The sequence below is a fragment of the Elgaria multicarinata genome, chromosome 6 (genome assembly GCF_023053635.1).
Source record: "Elgaria multicarinata webbii isolate HBS135686 ecotype San Diego chromosome 6, rElgMul1.1.pri, whole genome shotgun sequence".
In the NCBI taxonomy this organism is placed as follows: Eukaryota; Metazoa; Chordata; class Lepidosauria; order Squamata; family Anguidae; genus Elgaria; species Elgaria multicarinata.
In genome coordinates, this window is record NC_086176.1 from 4,030,678 (window position 1) to 4,048,361 (window position 17,684).

General features: G+C 45.2%; 1 protein-coding gene across 1 annotated transcript in view; it reads right to left on the reverse strand.

The window, feature by feature from the left end:
* The window catches only part of STXBP5L (syntaxin binding protein 5L), a 198,735-nt gene extending 194,862 nt beyond the window's left edge, over positions 1-3,873 (reverse strand). Inside the window, exons 1-2 of the mRNA XM_063128419.1 lie at positions 3,823-3,873; positions 2,397-2,494 (exon numbers count right to left, since the gene is read on the reverse strand). Coding sequence (XP_062984489.1) covers positions 2,397-2,494; positions 3,823-3,873 — 149 coding nt within the window. The remainder of the gene's footprint in view (positions 1-2,396; positions 2,495-3,822) is intronic.
* Between the last annotated feature and the right edge of the window lie 13,811 nt (positions 3,874-17,684).

Below are 17,684 nucleotides of genomic sequence, written 5' to 3' on the forward strand. Positions count from 1 at the left end.
CCAAACAAAACATCATCAAGACTAGAGTACTGGCAATTCTGATTATCTTTCCAAAGGATTTACAGTCAGCCCCACATAAATAAGGTGACCATACGTTCGGATCCCCCCAGACAAGTCTGGAAACAGGGGCCCAATCCGGGGGCAATTCCAGAATTAATACAAATGTCTGGGAAACTGCCCTCCCCCACGCTGATCCAGCCTTTTTTTTCTTCAGGAAAAGGCCTGGCTCGTTGTGGGTGGGCGAGCTCAAGGGATGTGCTTCCGGAATACATCCTCCAGTTGGGTGACCATATGAAAAGGAGGACAGGGCTCCTGTATCTTTAACTGTAATGTAGAAAAGGGAATTTCAGCAGGTGTCAATTGAAGAGGGTGAAATTCTCTCTTCATCAACACAGTTAAAGCTGCAGAAGCCCTGCCCTCTTTTGTATCTGGCCCCTCTACTATAACTAATGTAGCTTTAACTGTTGTGATGAAGAGGGAATTTCACCCACTTCAATTGACACCTGTTGCAATTCCCTTTTCTACAGTACTGTTAAAGACACAGGAGCCCTGTCCTCCTTTTCATATGGTCACCCTATCCTCCAGCCATCCCCTGTGCTGATCTAGCCTTCTGCTGGGCTGGTGCAATTGCACCAGCCCAGGAGAAGGCTGCAGACAAGGCTGAGATCGGACTGGGTGGGGGTTAGAGGATGCGTTTCTGGAAGTGCGGGAAGGCGGCCTCCAGCCCTTTCCAGAGCCATCCAGGGCTTGTTCTAGGCCTGTGCAATGGAGCTGGCCCAGAAAAAGCCCCAGATCACCGAGGGGGAGGGGCTGGAGGATGCGTTTCCCGCACTTCCGGGAACGCGACTTCAGCCCTTCCCAGAGCCATCGTAATCGCCAGCCCAGCAGCAGGAGGAGGAGGAGGAAGAGGAAGGGGAAGGGGAAGAGCAAGAAGAAGGTAAGACTAAGGTAGGTGTGTGTGTGTGTGTGTGTGTGTGTGAGTGAGTGAGAGAGAGAGAGAGAGAGAATGGGTGAACAGGGTGCCTGTGGTTTTTCATAGTGGTTTTCATAGTGGTTTTTCTAGATGAGCATGATGGGCTTTGCCAAGTCCTGCTGTCTTTTACTGATTCAGAAATTTCCTGTCTATTGAACATGTTTTAAGTATGACTGCTTTCTGGATGTTGGCATGCATGTATTTTGGTAGGCCTAATTTCTGAAAGTTTTGTGTGAAAGAAAAATGATGTGATGCTGGTGACTGATGTGACTAATGGAATAATTGCAACTTTTTCCTGTTGCCATAGTTCTTTAACTTCCATAGCCATTGCTGTATATTTTTCTCTCTTGTCCTCTTCCTTTTCTGCAACATTTTTGCTATGTCAATGACGTAGGTGTGTTTTTCTTTGTTGTTTTTGACTGTTATGTCTGGTTGAAGTTGAAGAGGTGCTAGCCTTTAGTCCATTTTGTTCCATGGCTAATATTTGCAGGGTAATAGTAGTTTATACTCTTTCTGAATTCTCGGTTGCTTGTTTATTGTACTAGATTTTTCTGTACTTGTCAACTGCTTCATTTGTTCAGTGGTAACAGTATGCTGAATGAGTGAGTATGGATATGAAAAAGGTGATGGGGAAAGAGTGTTAAATGTTAGGAAAGTGAAGGATTTGCAGTCAGAAAAGACATTTCAGGGAAAGGGAGACTGTATCACAGAGCATAGCAAAACCTTCAAAGTACAGCAAAAGCTACAAAAGTAGGTATGAGTGAAGTTAATTTCAGATACATTGAATGTCTCACTTGTTCTTTATTTCAGTGATTTTAACATTAAGATGTTATGTAGAACAGGTTTGTCTTAATTGTGTGCTGTGAAATCAGATCTGTGACCAAGGCCACATTTGGGTGGGCATGCCCCCTTTGGGGGCTGGACATGTTGGTGAGCACACCCCCTTGGAGGCTGGACATGTTGGTGGGCACGCCCTCTTGGGGGCGGCCATGTTGTCCTCCTTTTTGTTTTCCAAAATATGGTCACCCTACGCATAAAGACTTTATTTTATGCTCTTTAGCAGCCAGCAAGAGCAATGATTGCAAGCAAGTGGAAAAGCTTGGTGAACTTTTCTCTCAAGTCATGGTTTCAGAGGCTCTGGAATCATTTATAAATAGACAAGATTATCCAGCGTATGGAAGTTGTTAAAAGGTCATGCAAAAACTGAAACATTTAATGCAACATGGTGCCCATTTCTATGGTATGTTGATCATTCATACAAGACCCAAGTCCCTCAAGATATTATAAGGTTTTGCTAACCTTGTGTTTGGTGTTTTTAAACCTTTTCAGGCTATGTTTATCCCATGTTCATTGAACTAAAAAAAAACACGTTAAAAGTTATAGCTGCAGCCATCATATTGTTTTGCTCAATAGCAAAGGATACATTCGAATGGCACCTGTTCTTGTCCCAATAGCCAGAATCTTCTGAACTGGGTCAAAAGCCAAGGTAGTGGGCAGATATGGAAATCCATGCCGTACAGTCTGCAACAGAAAAAATAAAACTGGTTGATGGAAAGTAGTTGACGCATTTCATCTAACAGCATGTTTTATTGTCTTGTTAATTTTAATTGTCTGGGGCAAACGAAACTGGATAAGCAAACTGATTAATATATTGTCAGCTGATTGAGATCTTTTAATCAATTAACAGTCTAGCTTCTAACAGATTCACAAGATCAATTTTCATGTATTTCCATATTTCAAGACCTCAGTATGGAAAGTCCTTAGAATCTCAAGTTAATATGGCAGCTTCTCATGAAGAACAGATAAACCAAAATTAAGACAAAGCAAAATGTGTGGCAACAGGGAGACTGAAAGAAATTGGTAAACAGCTGAGCTGAGTAGGTTTACTGACGTAATTTGTCTAAGCTCTGATCCAGCTAAAGTTGATCATAATTAAATCCCATTGAAACCAACATTACAAATTAGTCATAGTGCTGCACCTTAAAATTGATTGCTTTCAATGGGACTTAACAACTAGCTATAACTGGATTGAGATCCCAATGGTTAATGCTTTCAGCTTGGACTGGGGAGATTTGGAGCTTGGACCCAGTTCTACAATGGAATCTTTGGAGAGGGACCATCACTCTGTGGTAGAGCCCCAGGTCCAATCCACACCACCTCCAGTTAAAAGGAACTCAGGCAGCTGGATTTCCAGCTGGAGTTGATAAGTGCTGGAGTAACTGGTCTGATTTAGTATAAGGCAGCTTCATGCTCTGGGAGCAAATCACAATCTCATGGCCACAGTGGAAACACTATTTACTGATTTATTCTAAGCATTTATACACTGCTTTTCAGTTGTAAAACCTTCCAAAGCACTTTACAAAATTTCAAATGATACACTGACAGTGAAGATTTATATAGTACAGACCGAACACATCACAACAAAAGAGCATGTGCAAAGCAAGAGAAAACTATCAGCCAGAATAAAACTGCCATGTTTCTCTTCACTGCTATTCCCTATCAGTAATTCAATTAAATCTGCCTCCTCTTTCAAAATTCTATTTTAAGACTGTGAGCAATGCAGACTGTATGGATTCAACCGCTAGCCAGATTTTTGCTCTCCTACATCCCCACTTTTCTTAACATCCAGACTGATGAAAAGTTCTGGAGCACTCTACAACTTGGGGACTGTTTAAATGTTCTGGAAGCCCCAAGGTGGCACTGCGTTGAGAAGACCCGCTTTTTAAAAGTCAGAGACTTACCCTGACTTTTCAGGATGGATCATGGTGAACATGGCCCTTCGGCTGTCTAACCACACTCTATCTTCAATGCAGAGGTGTGGCTGGGTGGGTGGCGACCCGATTGGTTACCGTGCACCCTGTCAAACCCGGCACTTTTGCTCCAGTGTTGGGATTAGCCATTACCACTCCGATGCAGCAAAAGTGTGGCATTTAGCTTATTGCGGTAGCAAATCACCATCATATAGGCAGCCCCTTGCTCCCTATTTTGTGGTATTTCAGTCAGTTCTGATAAAGCTACTGTCCTACTGTGGGTTCTGGAATTGCTCTAAAGAGCCTATTTCTTTTTTCTTTTCTCTTTTACAATGTTATATTATTTATTTATTATTTTTATTTGTATCCCGCCTTTTGCCCAATGCTGGGCCTCAAGGCGGCCTTACAAAGTTTAAAACATACATTGGGGGGAAAAAACCACAAACTTTTAAAATACACAACAAAATTATAAGACATTAACATAAATGGAGGACCAAATTACTCTCCAAAGGCCTGCTGAAACAAACAAGTTTTAGCCTGCTTCCGAAAGCCCATCAAGGAGGGAGCCAGCCTAGCTTCCCCACGAAGAGAGTTCCAGAGCACCGGAGCAGCCACCGAGAAGGCCCTCTCCCATGTTCCCACCATGTGCACCTGTGAAGATGGTGGGTCTGAAAGAAGGGCTTCTCCAGAAAGGGAGAATATGTTATTTCAAATAACCTGGACCCAAGCCATACAGGGCTTTATAGGTCATAACCAGCACTTTGAATTGTGCCTGGAAACAGACTGGAAGCCAGTGGAGCTGTTTTAACTGAGGAGTTGTATGCTCCCTGTAACCAGCCGGTCAATAATCTGGTTACTCCCTGTAACCAGTTGTATGCAGCCGGTCAATAATCTGGCTGCAGCTCTTTGAACCAGTTGGAGTTTCCGAACACTCTTTAAAGGCAGCCCCACGTAGAGCGTGTTACAGTAATCCAATCGGGATGTAACCATGGCCATGTCCGACATCTCTAGGAACAGGCGCAGCTGGCGCACTAGCTTTAACTGTGCAAATGCACTCCTGGCCACCGCCGAAAACTGGGCATCCAGGCTCAGGGCTGAATCCAGAAGCACACCCAAGTTGCAGACCTGTGTCTTCACAGGGAGTGTAACCCCATCCAGCACAAGCTGAATCCCTATTCCCTGATCTGCCTTTCTGTCTTACCTGGATTAAGCTTCAATTTGTTCGCCCTCATCCAATCCATTGCTGCCAACAAACAGCGGTTTAGCACAGAAACTGCTTCCTTGGAATTGGGTGGAAAGGAGTAGTAGAGTTGGGTGTCATCAGCGTACTGGTGGAACCGCACCCCACAATTCTGGATAACCTCTCCCAACGGTTTCATGTATATGTTAAATAGCATGGGGGACAAAACAGAGCTCTGAGGGACTCCACTATATACTATAACTACATGTTATATTCTCCCTACTCTAAAGCAGGGATGGGCAGATTTTTGGCTTGCAGGATCTTTTTGTTTGTTTGTTTTTGGGCCAGGGTCTCAAGAGCCACCCCACACAGTCACAAACTTGTGGTGCAGGAGGGTAAAGCACATCAGGGGGCAGAGCAAGTCACAAATTCACAGCTAGTGACTATCCAACTGTGCCATAAACCCAGCTCTACACAGGAAAAGGGGGATGAACTCACACCTCCATGGACTGTAAAAGGGACGCTCTTTCCTTCCTCCTCTCACATCCCATCCCATTCCACAGTGCATGTGGAACAACTACTGCTGCCACTGGCAGAAACTTGCACAGTTATTGCTGCTGTTCTTGCTGTCTCCTCCAACGTAAGCTTGGCTACTGTTGGGCAGATGCTCTGCATTTTCCATCCTCACCCGTCCCTTGATCAGATGTAAAGACATGGACTAGAATTATAATTCCCTTTTTATTTTTTTATTTCTTTTGAGAGCAGATTTATCCAATCCCCAAGACAGAGCATGCAGGAGTCAGAACTCTTTCATATTTAGCTACCAACAAACCTGCAACCCTATCCTAAAAAGAATGATAGGAGAGCCTAAACTCAGCTGCACGGCTGCAGTCCTATATGCATCTATTTGGGAGTAAATCCCAGTGAACAAAATGGGATTTGCTTTTGGGTAAACATGCATAGAACTAAGCATCATATATATTAAATGGAGCAGGGAGAAATCTCATCCAATCCTCTCACCCACACCCAAAGGTGGAAGAAGATCTGGAGGAGGAGCAGTAGCATTGTCATGGTAGAGGGGAGATTATGGAGAGGATGTTAGGAAGGGTGTTTGGGTGTGGGTGTTAGATCAATGTTCTTTTCACCCAAGGACGAGATCTGCTAACATGGGCTCCATCACACCTACTTTCCCACCCATCCCTGGTTTGCCTCTGTGATTTCTAGCTCCATTTCATTAGCGCATCAAGCTAATGGCTCCTTTCACATGGGTTTGTGGTATTGTGTTGTACCGATGAAACCTCCCTTTCACTTGTTTGTTGTCCCACTCCACTCTGCTCTGCCCCCTCTCCTTCCACCTCCAGTTCATTGGTTGTAACATTGTGAAGGGTGTGAACTCCTTTCCCCCTTGCTCTGGCTTTGTTATCTAGCGATTTACCGACTTAACTTTTCATCGGCTGGGCTCTGTTTCTGCGGGAAATGAGGGTGAGGTTGGAGCAGTAAAATTCCATCCAACTGACTCAACACAAGTCTGTTCATTCGACATGGTGCTGGAGGAGGAGAACCGCCCCACCCTCCCCTTCCGTTAGCAAGCTTTCCCTTCAAAGCACATGCTCCCAACAAAGGAAATAGTGAGAGGATGACACTACACAGGGGCTGAAGGGCACTTTAATTCCATTTCGGGGAAATAATGCAGACTTTCCCCGCTCTAGGAAAACACAAAAAAGGAAGGGGAAGAGGCAGGATGTGGACGGGAAGAGGTGGGGAAAAGGGAGGAGAAGAGGTGGGACAGGCACAACGTCATCTAAGTGCCGTGCTGCAAAACCGCAAACCAGGCATGACAAGAGCGCGATAAAACGCTGGTGTGATGGAGCCCATGTCTCCTTGCACTCAGGGTTGGAAGAGGAAATTCAATGTTGGTGAGGGATAGAATCACCTCTTTGGTGATCTGGTCAGTCTGGAGCTTCTCCACTGATATGCCTTCATCCCTCCTCCCACTTCTGCCTGCACTTTTGTGCATGTTGGGCAACCTGTTGCTGGCAAGTGAGGAAAAGAAGGCAAGGGGGCGCTCACTATGTCTTTTCAGCAGTGGGGAGCCCTGGGGAGGTAGAGCCACCCCCTCAACCCCACCCCTGTGATAGAAGCAGCAGACCAACCCTTTGCCAAAACAGTGATTTTGAGCAGGATTGGTGGAAATTCAATCTTCAAATAACAATGTTGATGAGGAACAGGAGTGGGGCTTTAACACTTCCCTTCAGTAATCTTGCTCAAGTGTTTGTGTATGTTTGACAGTGCCTGTATGCACAGGTGTGGCCCCCAACTCACTACCCATCACTGCATGCAACCCTTGGAGCGAAAAGGTTGCCCAGCCCTGGCCTAGATCTTCATAAGCTTAATCCCCCTTCATGCAGGATTCTTACAATAACTTGTCAGGGGTTTGAGCAAGTCAGTTCTCTCTGTTCCACTGCCCTTCATTTTCTTCTTGGTTTTGTTTCAACTGACACACAAACGCTGTTTCTCAGTTGCTCTGAACCAAAGACTTTGTTGGTAGAACAGTGAGAACTTGACAAAGGCTTTGCTGGATGGGTTGCAATTTCAATCTTCTGCGCTACTTTCACACACTGGCAGCAGCAACAAAACAATTTGTGGTTTGCTGCTGAAATTTGGCAAATTTGGCAAAAAACACACAATGTTGCCACAGCAACACATGGAGGGGCAGGGGGCACACTATCCAGTGGCAAGCCTATCCAGTGGAATTTTAGGGTGTTTCTAGAATGTTTTTTAACAGTGTATACTATGCTTTTAATCAGTATTTTATGTATTTTATGCTTTCTGTTGTTCCCTGCCTCGATCTAATTAGAGAGGCGGGTAAGAAATGTTATTGTTATTATTAATATGTTGTTGTTATTAATGCTAGAAGCTAGAAGCAGAGCATGCATTTCATTTCTTTACTAACTAATCTTGGGTTAGGCCTTGTGGACAGGGATAAGTCAAACAGCTCACACGACTCTCTCCCAAACTGGTTCCCTCTAGATGCTTTGGACTCTAGTTCCTGTCAGCCCCAGCCAGAATGGGCAACAGTCAAGTGTCCTGGGAGTTGTAATACAAAGTATCTGGAGGGCACCAAGTTGTGGAAGACTGGCTTAAACAAATGGGTCGTTGGCTCAATGGAACATGTCAGTCATGACTTAAGAACCACTGATATTGAACTAAAAGCAACTAACTAAGAGAGAAATCCACACACACACACACACGCCCCAATTGTTGATGGCAGGAAGGAGTTAGGAAATTAAAAATAACAATAAAAATGACAAGTGTAACTATAACATGCTTTTTATAATTAAATTATTAATTGAGATAATGTTAAATATACTACAATCTATTTATTGAGATAGATTCCAAAATTCTGATAGTCAGACTAATAAAACTATGGATAATAAAAAGAGTTCCAGCTATTGGGCGGTATAGAAATGTAATAAATAAATAAATAAATAAATCAGAAAAAAATGAACAATTCTTCTTCCCCTCCGTATACATAAATCCTTGAATATTTAACAAAAGAAAATGTAGATGTTTTCCATTCTCAGGTAAAATACCCACAGAATTCAGATTCCATGTGAACAAATCAAATATGGATCCCAAATATTTCTACCATTAAAGTTGCCAATGTAAATATGCATTTTATCATTATATGATTAGTCATCGGTGCTGAGTTTCTAGGATTGAGTTGGTTATATAAAAACTGAAGAAGCTGTGAAAAATAAGATGCAGCTTATTACCAACATCCCAGTAATATTCTTATTAAATTATCAAGCCTTAACGTGAGAGAATTTAAGTACGGCATCTTTGAACTGATGACAGCTTTTAGCTAGGCCACAAAAGAATACCTTTCATCTGGAATGCTCAGTGAACACAGCTAGTATTTAAAGAATAAGAAAGAATAGATAAATACTGAATAAACTAATATTTGTGATTAAAACTTCTAAACATGCTATTTTAAAATAACTGTACTTCCGATTGCAACCTTCCACCACACTCATACAAAAATATATTTATGTGTTATATACTATTTGAAACCAAGTCATATCCTTGATGCTGAAATTTTGCTTTATAAATTCAGTATTTTTATAACTCTACACATGTAAGAATAACAATCATTTGGATCCAACTTCTAATGTAACAGTTGTTATCAATTGGAATACATTTTGCCATTTGATCATCATCATTTAGGCCTCCTGACTTGGATTTTAATGTTTATTCATTGTAACAGTTTGGTATATTTTTAAAGAAAAAATTCTACTCTTACCTTGCACACTTGAAAACAGTCTGAAGTGAGGGCCTCCTGGATTTCCTCTCTGGGAGCCTCTGTAGCCCCTCCTGGGTGCACAAGACCACTTCCAGGCCCTCTGATGTTTCCACTAGGGACTGAAGTTAAACCATCCAAAACTTTGTGAAAATTAAATTTCTTCATTTTGAAGAAAAGCCTTAAGAAGGATTTTGCAGGGGAGGAAAACTGCTTGTATATTATAGGCTCACATTTAGCAGCAGCAGAAGCAGCAGAAAATAAAATTTAAAAATCTCAAATTTTCCAATGATGCAGCAATATGCTTTTTGGCATTAAGGGGAATGAAATATATAAAGATGTCATTTTATTAAGCAGGAATAAATGAAGGTATCTTGACAAGGGTTAGTCTAAAAAATAGGGAGGGGAAGAGGAGAATTCCATAGTCAGCAAACCCAAGACTAGCAATTCAAAAAGGGATTAATTATCGCTAATCACATGATGCCATTCTTTAAAATCTGTTGTTGAAAAATATGTCTATACTGAAGTAATTGATGTTACAAAACTCTAAGCCAACTCCTATAGCAGGCTAGTTTAGTCTAGTCTATACAATTCTTCTAAGAAACGATTCTGCTTTTTTTAATAATAATAATAATAATAATAATAATAATAATAATAATAATAATAATAATAATAATAGCCCCACTTCTGAGTTCTGCCGCTGCTACGCGAGCTTGCCCGTCGTCTGCAGCAATTGCAGCTTCTCCTCGATCTCCTCTGCGAAGCTTTGCTTTTAAAATCTCTGCGGCGGATGATCAACTCTCCTCAGCAGAGGTCTTTTCGAAGATCCGCCGCGGGGCGTGAGCGGCAGCCTCTTCCGCAGTCCGGACAACCGCGCCGCGCTTCCCAGCTCCAGCAGCCGTGGCGCGCCCGGAGCACAGCACCGCCGGGCCAGGCGGCCGTCATCGCCCAGAGGCTCCTGCTGCGGATTTGGACCGAAGTCAACCCGAAAGCTCCCTCGTCACCTTCTTGGGGGAAGCGCTGCGGACCCCAGCGCGAACTAAGGCATCAATGCCGGCACGACCCCCTTGCGAGCCAGGCCCTCGTCGGGACGCGGCTGCCGCCTGGGCGTCGCTCCCCCGCCTCCCGGAGGCACCTGGGCCCGCGAGAGCGCGCGGGTTCCAAGCCGCGCTTGGACCAGGTCGGCGATGCGGCTGGCCTCGCCCCTGACCCCGCGGAGCGGGCCAGCGACCCCGGGGCGCCTGGGGACGAGCGACGGCCCAACCAGCTTAGCCGTCGGGGGGGGGGGGGAGGGCGGTCCCCGTCCCTCTATTTGGCCGCGCTGCTGCCAAAAACGCTGCCAGGGATGGTGGCGGCGGCGGCGGGGGTGGGTTGCTGCCAGGCTGGCGCCAAGGCTGCGAGCAGGATGGGGGGGGGGGACGCAGCGCGCGCCTCGCCCGGAGCCGTCACGCCACTGCTGGCGCCTCCCTCCCTCCAGCTGCTCTCCAAGGTCCTGGGCGACGCGCGGCGCTCCCTCCGAAGCTGCCAGCGGCGCGCGCCGGGATGGGCGCGGGGAGGGGCGGCGGCGGCGGCGGCGGCGGCGGCGGCACCTGGAAGGGAAGGCAGGACGGAGGACGGAGGGCCGCCCTCCGCGGTCAGCGGCAGGCAGCGGCGTGGAAGGACGAGGCTCGGCAGAGTGCAACGGAGGCGGGGAGAGGCCAGAGAGCGTCGAAGCCGCAGAAGCCGCCTCCGTTTCGGGCCCCTGTTAGACCCGGGCTCCGGGCGATAAGGACTCCGCGAAGAGAGCGGCGTCCTGCGGGGCTTCTGCCCGCGCAGCGCAGCGCAGAGCTCGGAGAAAGGGCGGAAGAGGCAGCGGCGAGCAGGGCGGCGCGGTGGGCGGGCACGGGCGGGAGAGCGCGCGCCCCGCGGCCGCCTCCGGGTCTTCCCGACCCACGGAACTGCAGGGCGCTGCGGCCTCCTCCCCAGCAGGCGCCCCGACCTGCAGCGCTGCGCTGCGCTGCGGCCGCTCCAGAGAAAAATGCTGGATTTGAGAGCCAGACTAGGAGGGCCGTCGAATCTGCGGTGCAAGTTCGGGGTTTTCCACGTCAAACCTTCCCGCACAGCCAGGTTGCAACCCGAACCCTACTTCCAGGCCATACGGCTCACGGAGCGGTGGGAGTTACGGTGAACTGAAGTGGTGATTAGCGCTGGATTGGGGCCAAAACCGGGCCACTGAGAGAGAAGAGGTGTTTCTGGAACCCCGAGGGTTGTAGACGTGCATACTTAGAAAGAAATCAAATCCCTCCACCCCTCTCCAAAAAACCCTAAGTTGGAAAGGAAAATCAGAAAAGGGAGTGAATGAAATGAAGTATCCTGAGAACAGGTAGAATTTACAATTTGACAATCAGGAGGCAAACGCAGGCAGGGATAAGCAGGAAAAATAAAGAGCCATTTGTCAAATCCTGAATATATTTATTCATAAGTTACACACACATAACTTCCTAAATAAGCAGATTTTGGATTTTAGCAGCAGTTGGATAGTACAACCAAATTTTAAAATAGTAAAATTTTAAAATGTAGCTGCCTCTAACTGCTGCTAAAAAAATTATTTTTATTTATTTTTTTATTTTTTTATTTATTACATTTTTATACCACCCAATAGCCAAAGCTCTCTGGGCGGTTCACAAAAATTAAAACCATTAAGAACATAATAAATGCAAGTATCTCATTCCAGAATGTCCTTTGCAAGTGAAATTCCAACAGAGGCATTGACGGAAAGCTTCACCAGTTGAATTTCTCCTCTTAAAGATGCATTAGTGCTGATAGAAAACACACACACAATGTGACAACCACAGATATCATGTTGTATCAGCGATTCTTTGAGAAATAAAGGTGGGATAAGAATGGGACCGTAAACTCACAATTTCCAGTACTACTATGATTCATGGTTATGGAGGTTGGCTGCATCACCCATCCACTATTTCGAAGCGTGGGGTAGGTTGGGGTGAGCCCCTGCCCCCCTAAAGGTACTAAGCCGGTCACTATGGCAAGCTCAACAAGTAACATCGAAAGTGGATCAGGCAGACTTTTATGATGTTCTCACTGATTTCCAGCACAGCACAGGGCAGGGTCAATGGATCCCACCCTCTACCAAACCCTTAAATTTGTCTTTGCATGTTTGCTATCTTGATCAACTCTTGATTGCACCCCTGTCCCTGACAGGGAAGGAGAGATCATGCAAGGTTTGTTGGAAGCTTTTAATTGTGTTTTAAATGGAACTGAGTTAGGGAAAAGCAAGAACTTTAATCTTTGCTGTTACCTTTTGGGTCTGCCCCCCTCCCCCATTGAAGTGGACACTTTAGTGCCTTTCCCACCTATGTTAATATCTTGGATTACTCCATTGATTTGTATGGGCAGCTCTCACATCTGCTCCTGTATAGACATCTAAAAAAAGTTTCTCAGTCAATAAGAAATTACCTATTCAAATAGCAAGAAAGTTCTAGTAACAGGGTCAGCTCAGTCAGCTGAGACTGACAAGTGCATGATGGATCTCTCTGCCTGGCTCTGGTGGCTCAGAGCAACCTTTCCTGGGACTTTGTTTTAGGAGATTAGCCATGACCCTTTGAGGAGCCAGTGTTTGCCTTAAAGATCGTTTCAGAAAAAAGAGCCTAAAGCTTCCTAACCATCGTTCAGCTTTGTGTGTTTTGGAGACTCTGTAACCATTAAGCATGTCTACCATGTGATTTCCTCCATAAAAGAAGTCTCATTGATGTGAGAGTCTTGTGTAAGCTTGCCAGCACGTGTGAATGCCAGAGGGAACAGGCAAGAATATGACAATTAAAGATCTATGGCCACAGGAAAAGGTCACAATTATCCCGTTAGTCACATCAGTCACCGGCATCTCAACAAAAAAAATTATACAGAAAACCTTCAGAAACTGGGCCCAGCAAAATGCATCCCCACCAGCATCTAGAAAGCAGTCATATTTAAAACATGTTAAATAGTCTGGAAATTCCTAAATCTGTCTAGAAAAACCACCATGAGCAAGAAAAGAGATGATGATCTCAGAGCCACACAGAAAACAGTATTTGGAATCCAGCAGTATGTTCTGAGAGCAATCAAATTCTATCCCTTTTAATGTGACAATGCTATGATATCCTCACACTCACACACACGAGAAACAACGGTGGTGTTGGCAGTGGCTGCTGTTGCTTCTTCCTGTGGTGCCGCCTTGGTCTGGAGTCTGGCATGATGCCTCTCAGTGCTCCAATTGGCCACTGCTGGTCAGGCTAGTTGAGCCACTGGCACCCTACCGACCCCCTTCCTTTTTGGAAGGATCAGGATCGGACCTGATTGGCTGCTATGCACAAAATCCTGTATGTATCTTCCTTTAAAAACAAACAAACAAACAAACATCATGCCAGTTTTGGAGGAGCTAGCCCTCCAGGACAGAAGCCAGTTTTAAAACATGGTTGTGTGTGCAAGTGTAAGGTCTTGAAGCGCCTTCTAGAAGTTACAGGAGAAACAAAAGTTTCTTGCAAGTAAAGCTGATTGGTAAGGGGCAGGTCGGATGCTGAACTGTCGCTGCCCTCCTCCCACTTCCCCTGTTACCAGGCTGAAATTGCTTAAAATGCTGCTGCTGGACCAGGAGTCCCTTCCTAGTCCATGCAGTGCAGCAGCAGCAGCTGACACCCTCGTGCTGAGCAAAGCCAAGCAAACACACACGATCTGCCACACAGACTGCATTGATGCCTGGTAGCAGGAGGAGGGAAGTGGCTGTTCAGCCCTGACCTTCTCTGGCCCACTGGCTGCACCCAGGAGCAACTTCCCCTTCTCCTGTATCTGCTGTGTCTCAGCAAGCCTTTCCAAAGACCATCCACTTAATTAGGCTGGGAGCCCTGCCAGCATGAGTAATAATGTTTGGTAGTGGGCTCTTCCTGATCACTTTTATTCACAACAGTATAATAAGAGTGATAACACTCAAACCACAAAGACATCAAAACAACTTTCATAGATGAATAATTCAGAAGAAGCATTACTGTCGGCTTGAGGAAACGAGAATGATATGGTGGTAAGCTTAGATAGTTTTTACTAGGGTTACCAACTGTCAGGATTTCCCCGGATTTGTCCTGGTTTTTGTTCTTTCCATGGTGTCGGGGGATTTTCTATAATTTTCAATAATGTCCTGGAATGACACACCTTCCTCTTTAAGGCTGCCATTAGCATGGCAGGAGGGAGTGACATGCTTTCTTGAGGCACATAATTCCCCCACCCCGAGCTCCAATTGAGGTCTTAAAGGGGAAAGTGGGTCATTCGTGGACATTATAGAAAAGGCCCCAATTGGAGTGGATGGTGGTGGTGCAGAATGAAATCTTTTCCCCTCCTCCACTCCAATCGGGTTCTTTAAGGTGGCGGGGGAATAACGTACTTTCTGCAGGACTCAGAAAGCTGCTTCCCCACACACACACACACTAGGTGTCCTCTTTTTTGGTTTCCCAAATATGGTCACCCTATTTTTACAGCATGGTTGTGCATCATTTACTGAGGTTGTGAATTGTTTATAATGATAAATTTCATTATCTTTTCCTTAGATAAACCCTGGTGGGTTCCTTTCTAATTGTGTAGCCGTGGCTCCTTCTGTAAACTTAGTTGGTGAGGCCAATATTTTCTGTTTTGTTTGCACTGCATAACAATATATGTTACTGCTTATAAATGCTGAATATGGTGTTTTTGAATTACTTTTCAGCGTCATACTGAGGAAGAATCTTCGAAACAGCAATTAGTACCGGACTACTGTTTATATAAAAGACGCTTCATGTGAATAGTTCACTATATGTATATTAGATGTTGATATTGCAGGCTTTGTTGTGAATGTTAGTGTGAACATCCTATAAATATTGTTGATGTGCCTGTTCTTTGTACATTTGTAAAGTTTCTGAATTATGAAAGTTGTTTTGATGTCTTTGTGGTTTGAGTGTTATCACTCTTATTATACAGTTGTTGTTTCCAAACCACAGCCTTCTATTTTCTTTACACTTTTATTCACAGCCAGCTGATAAGGAGTTGGTCAGAAAGCAGTGCAAAAAGTCATTTCAGAAAAAACTCCTAGTATCCAGACGAGGGTTAGGTACTGGTATTAACATTCAAAGTGCTGGTATTAACATTTAAAGCCCTAAACGGCTTGGGGCCAGGTTATCTGAAGGAACGCCTCCTCCCATATGTACCTGCCCAGATGCTAAGGTCATCCTCAGGGGTCCTTCTCCGCGAGCCCCTGCCAAAGGAAGTGAGGCAGGTGGCTACCAGGAGGAGGGCCTTCTCTGCTGTGGCACTCCGGCTGTGGAATGAGCTCCCTAAGGAGGTTCGCTTGGCACCTACATTATATGCTTTTAGACGCCAGGTGAAGACCTTTTTATTCTCCCAGCATTTTAACAGTCTATAAATAAATTTTAACTTGGTGTTTTAAATTTGTAATTTTGCATTGCTGCTGTTTTTATCTGGTTGAGCTTTTATATTATGGTTTTATACTGTTGTTTTATACTTTGAATGTTTTTAATTTTTGTGAACCGCCCAGAGAGCTCCGGCTATTGGGCGGTATAGAAATGTAATAAATAAATAAATAATAAATACCGTATTTCTTCGATTCTAAGACGCACTTTTTCCCCTAAATAAACACGTCTAAAAATGTAGTGTGTCTTAGAATCGATGGCGTCTTAGAATCGAAGCAATAGGTAAGAGGAAAAGAGGAAGCTCCTGCAGTAGCCTCGAGCCATGCGAGCGAGGAGGAGCTGGTTGGGTAAGCGCCTGGTTTTTTGTTAGTCAAATTTATTCGTAAGTCCCATTGATTTCCATGGGACTTACTCGCGTGTCGTTGTCCCCTGGTGCACAGACAAGTAAAGAGCAGGACTGGACAGTTAAGCGTTTTAGCTCCTTAATTGCGTCTTCTCCTCTCTCTCCCCGCCCGAAAATAGTTTACTCTTTGTTTCTACGCCCCCCCTTCTTCCCGCGCAAATGGCAGTTTCTTCTCTCACAGAGGGAAAAAAGAAAAGGACACAATCATTAGAAGAAAGCGCGGGGGGGGGGGAGGAGGTTGGCTGGGCGGTGAGAGAAGTATTTCTTTGATTCTAAGATGCCCTTTTCTCCCAAATAAACATCTCTAAAAATGGGGTGCATCTTAGAATTGATGGCGTCTTAGAATCGAAGAAATACGGTAGGTGAAGGCAAAGTCAGGAACAGTCCCTGGGTTGAAAAATGCCAGTTTCCAAGGCAGAAGACACACAAACACCAGAAGCTCTCCAAGACATTGGGTTCAGCCAACCCCCCTTTCCTAGCTTATATACAGGCACTAGTCTGAACACAGCCAGTCGCCAACTGTAGCTCATTAGAGAGCATTCCAGTGACGCTGGCTATAAAAGAGAGCCTCTAGAGCATAAAGCTCGTTTGTAGCCTGGTGCTTTTCTGCAAAGGCTGCCTGCTGTCTATGCTTCATTCTTCATCACTTCCAGGGGCTGGGTGGCCTTGTCACATCTGGCTCCGCTTCCCAACTTTTCCTGGGCACAGCATGGGGGAGAGGCTGGCAGGCCCCCATCAGGCACTCCAGAGGCCCGCCTCCTCCTCAGCCGCAGATCCATCCTCCTCCTGCAACGCTGCCTTTGGAACATTAATGGGAGTCGTGATGACATTTTCATGACTTCCCTTAAGGAGTCATGAAGACATTTGGGATGCAATGGAGCAGTACTGTCCCAAAGTGGGACCAAAATATGTGCACGCTCAGCAGCAGCCAAGAAAAAGAAAAAAAATGTAATATTTTGTAGTGTATTTCCAAGCAGCAGCCTTGCAAATCTCTCCCACAGGAGCTTTACACTGGAAGACTGTGGTACTTGCTGCTTCTCTGAGGAAATGAGCTGTGATCCCTTGAGGAAGGCATCTCCTAGGGCCTGGTAATCCAGGACAACACATCCCTTCAGCCACTGGTCAGTGAGGTGTGATACAAACAAGGCCTATCATCTTCCAAAAGAACATCTCTAGATCAAAGCAGAGGGCTCTCCAAACATGCCAGACCTTTTCTGTGCTTAGGGCAAAATGAGGGCAAGGATTTCTTTTGAATGAAAAACAGAATTGACTTTGGGCATAAATGATGGGTCCATTTTAGGGGGAATTCAAAACAGGAATGCAACACGGGGAATTCTGTTTAAGTCTGAAGGGATTTCACAGTGCTTTGATTCTAAGAAGCGGCAGTAGACTAGCAGTTCCCCCCCACCCCTGATTCTGGAAATATTTTATGTGTTTTTATTTTTAGATCCCTTGATTTGTGCAAATGGAGATTTGTGCAAAAATGCAATTTCCCCACTTATTTTAAACATTTGCGCATATAGGGTTGTGCTTCTTAAATTCATACCATTTTTTACTGGGGGTCTTGCAGAACTGCACACTTCTGCAAGCCCCCGACTATCTACTTTCTTGAACAGTACAGTAGGCCAGCAGTATACCCTCTCTTATGACCTG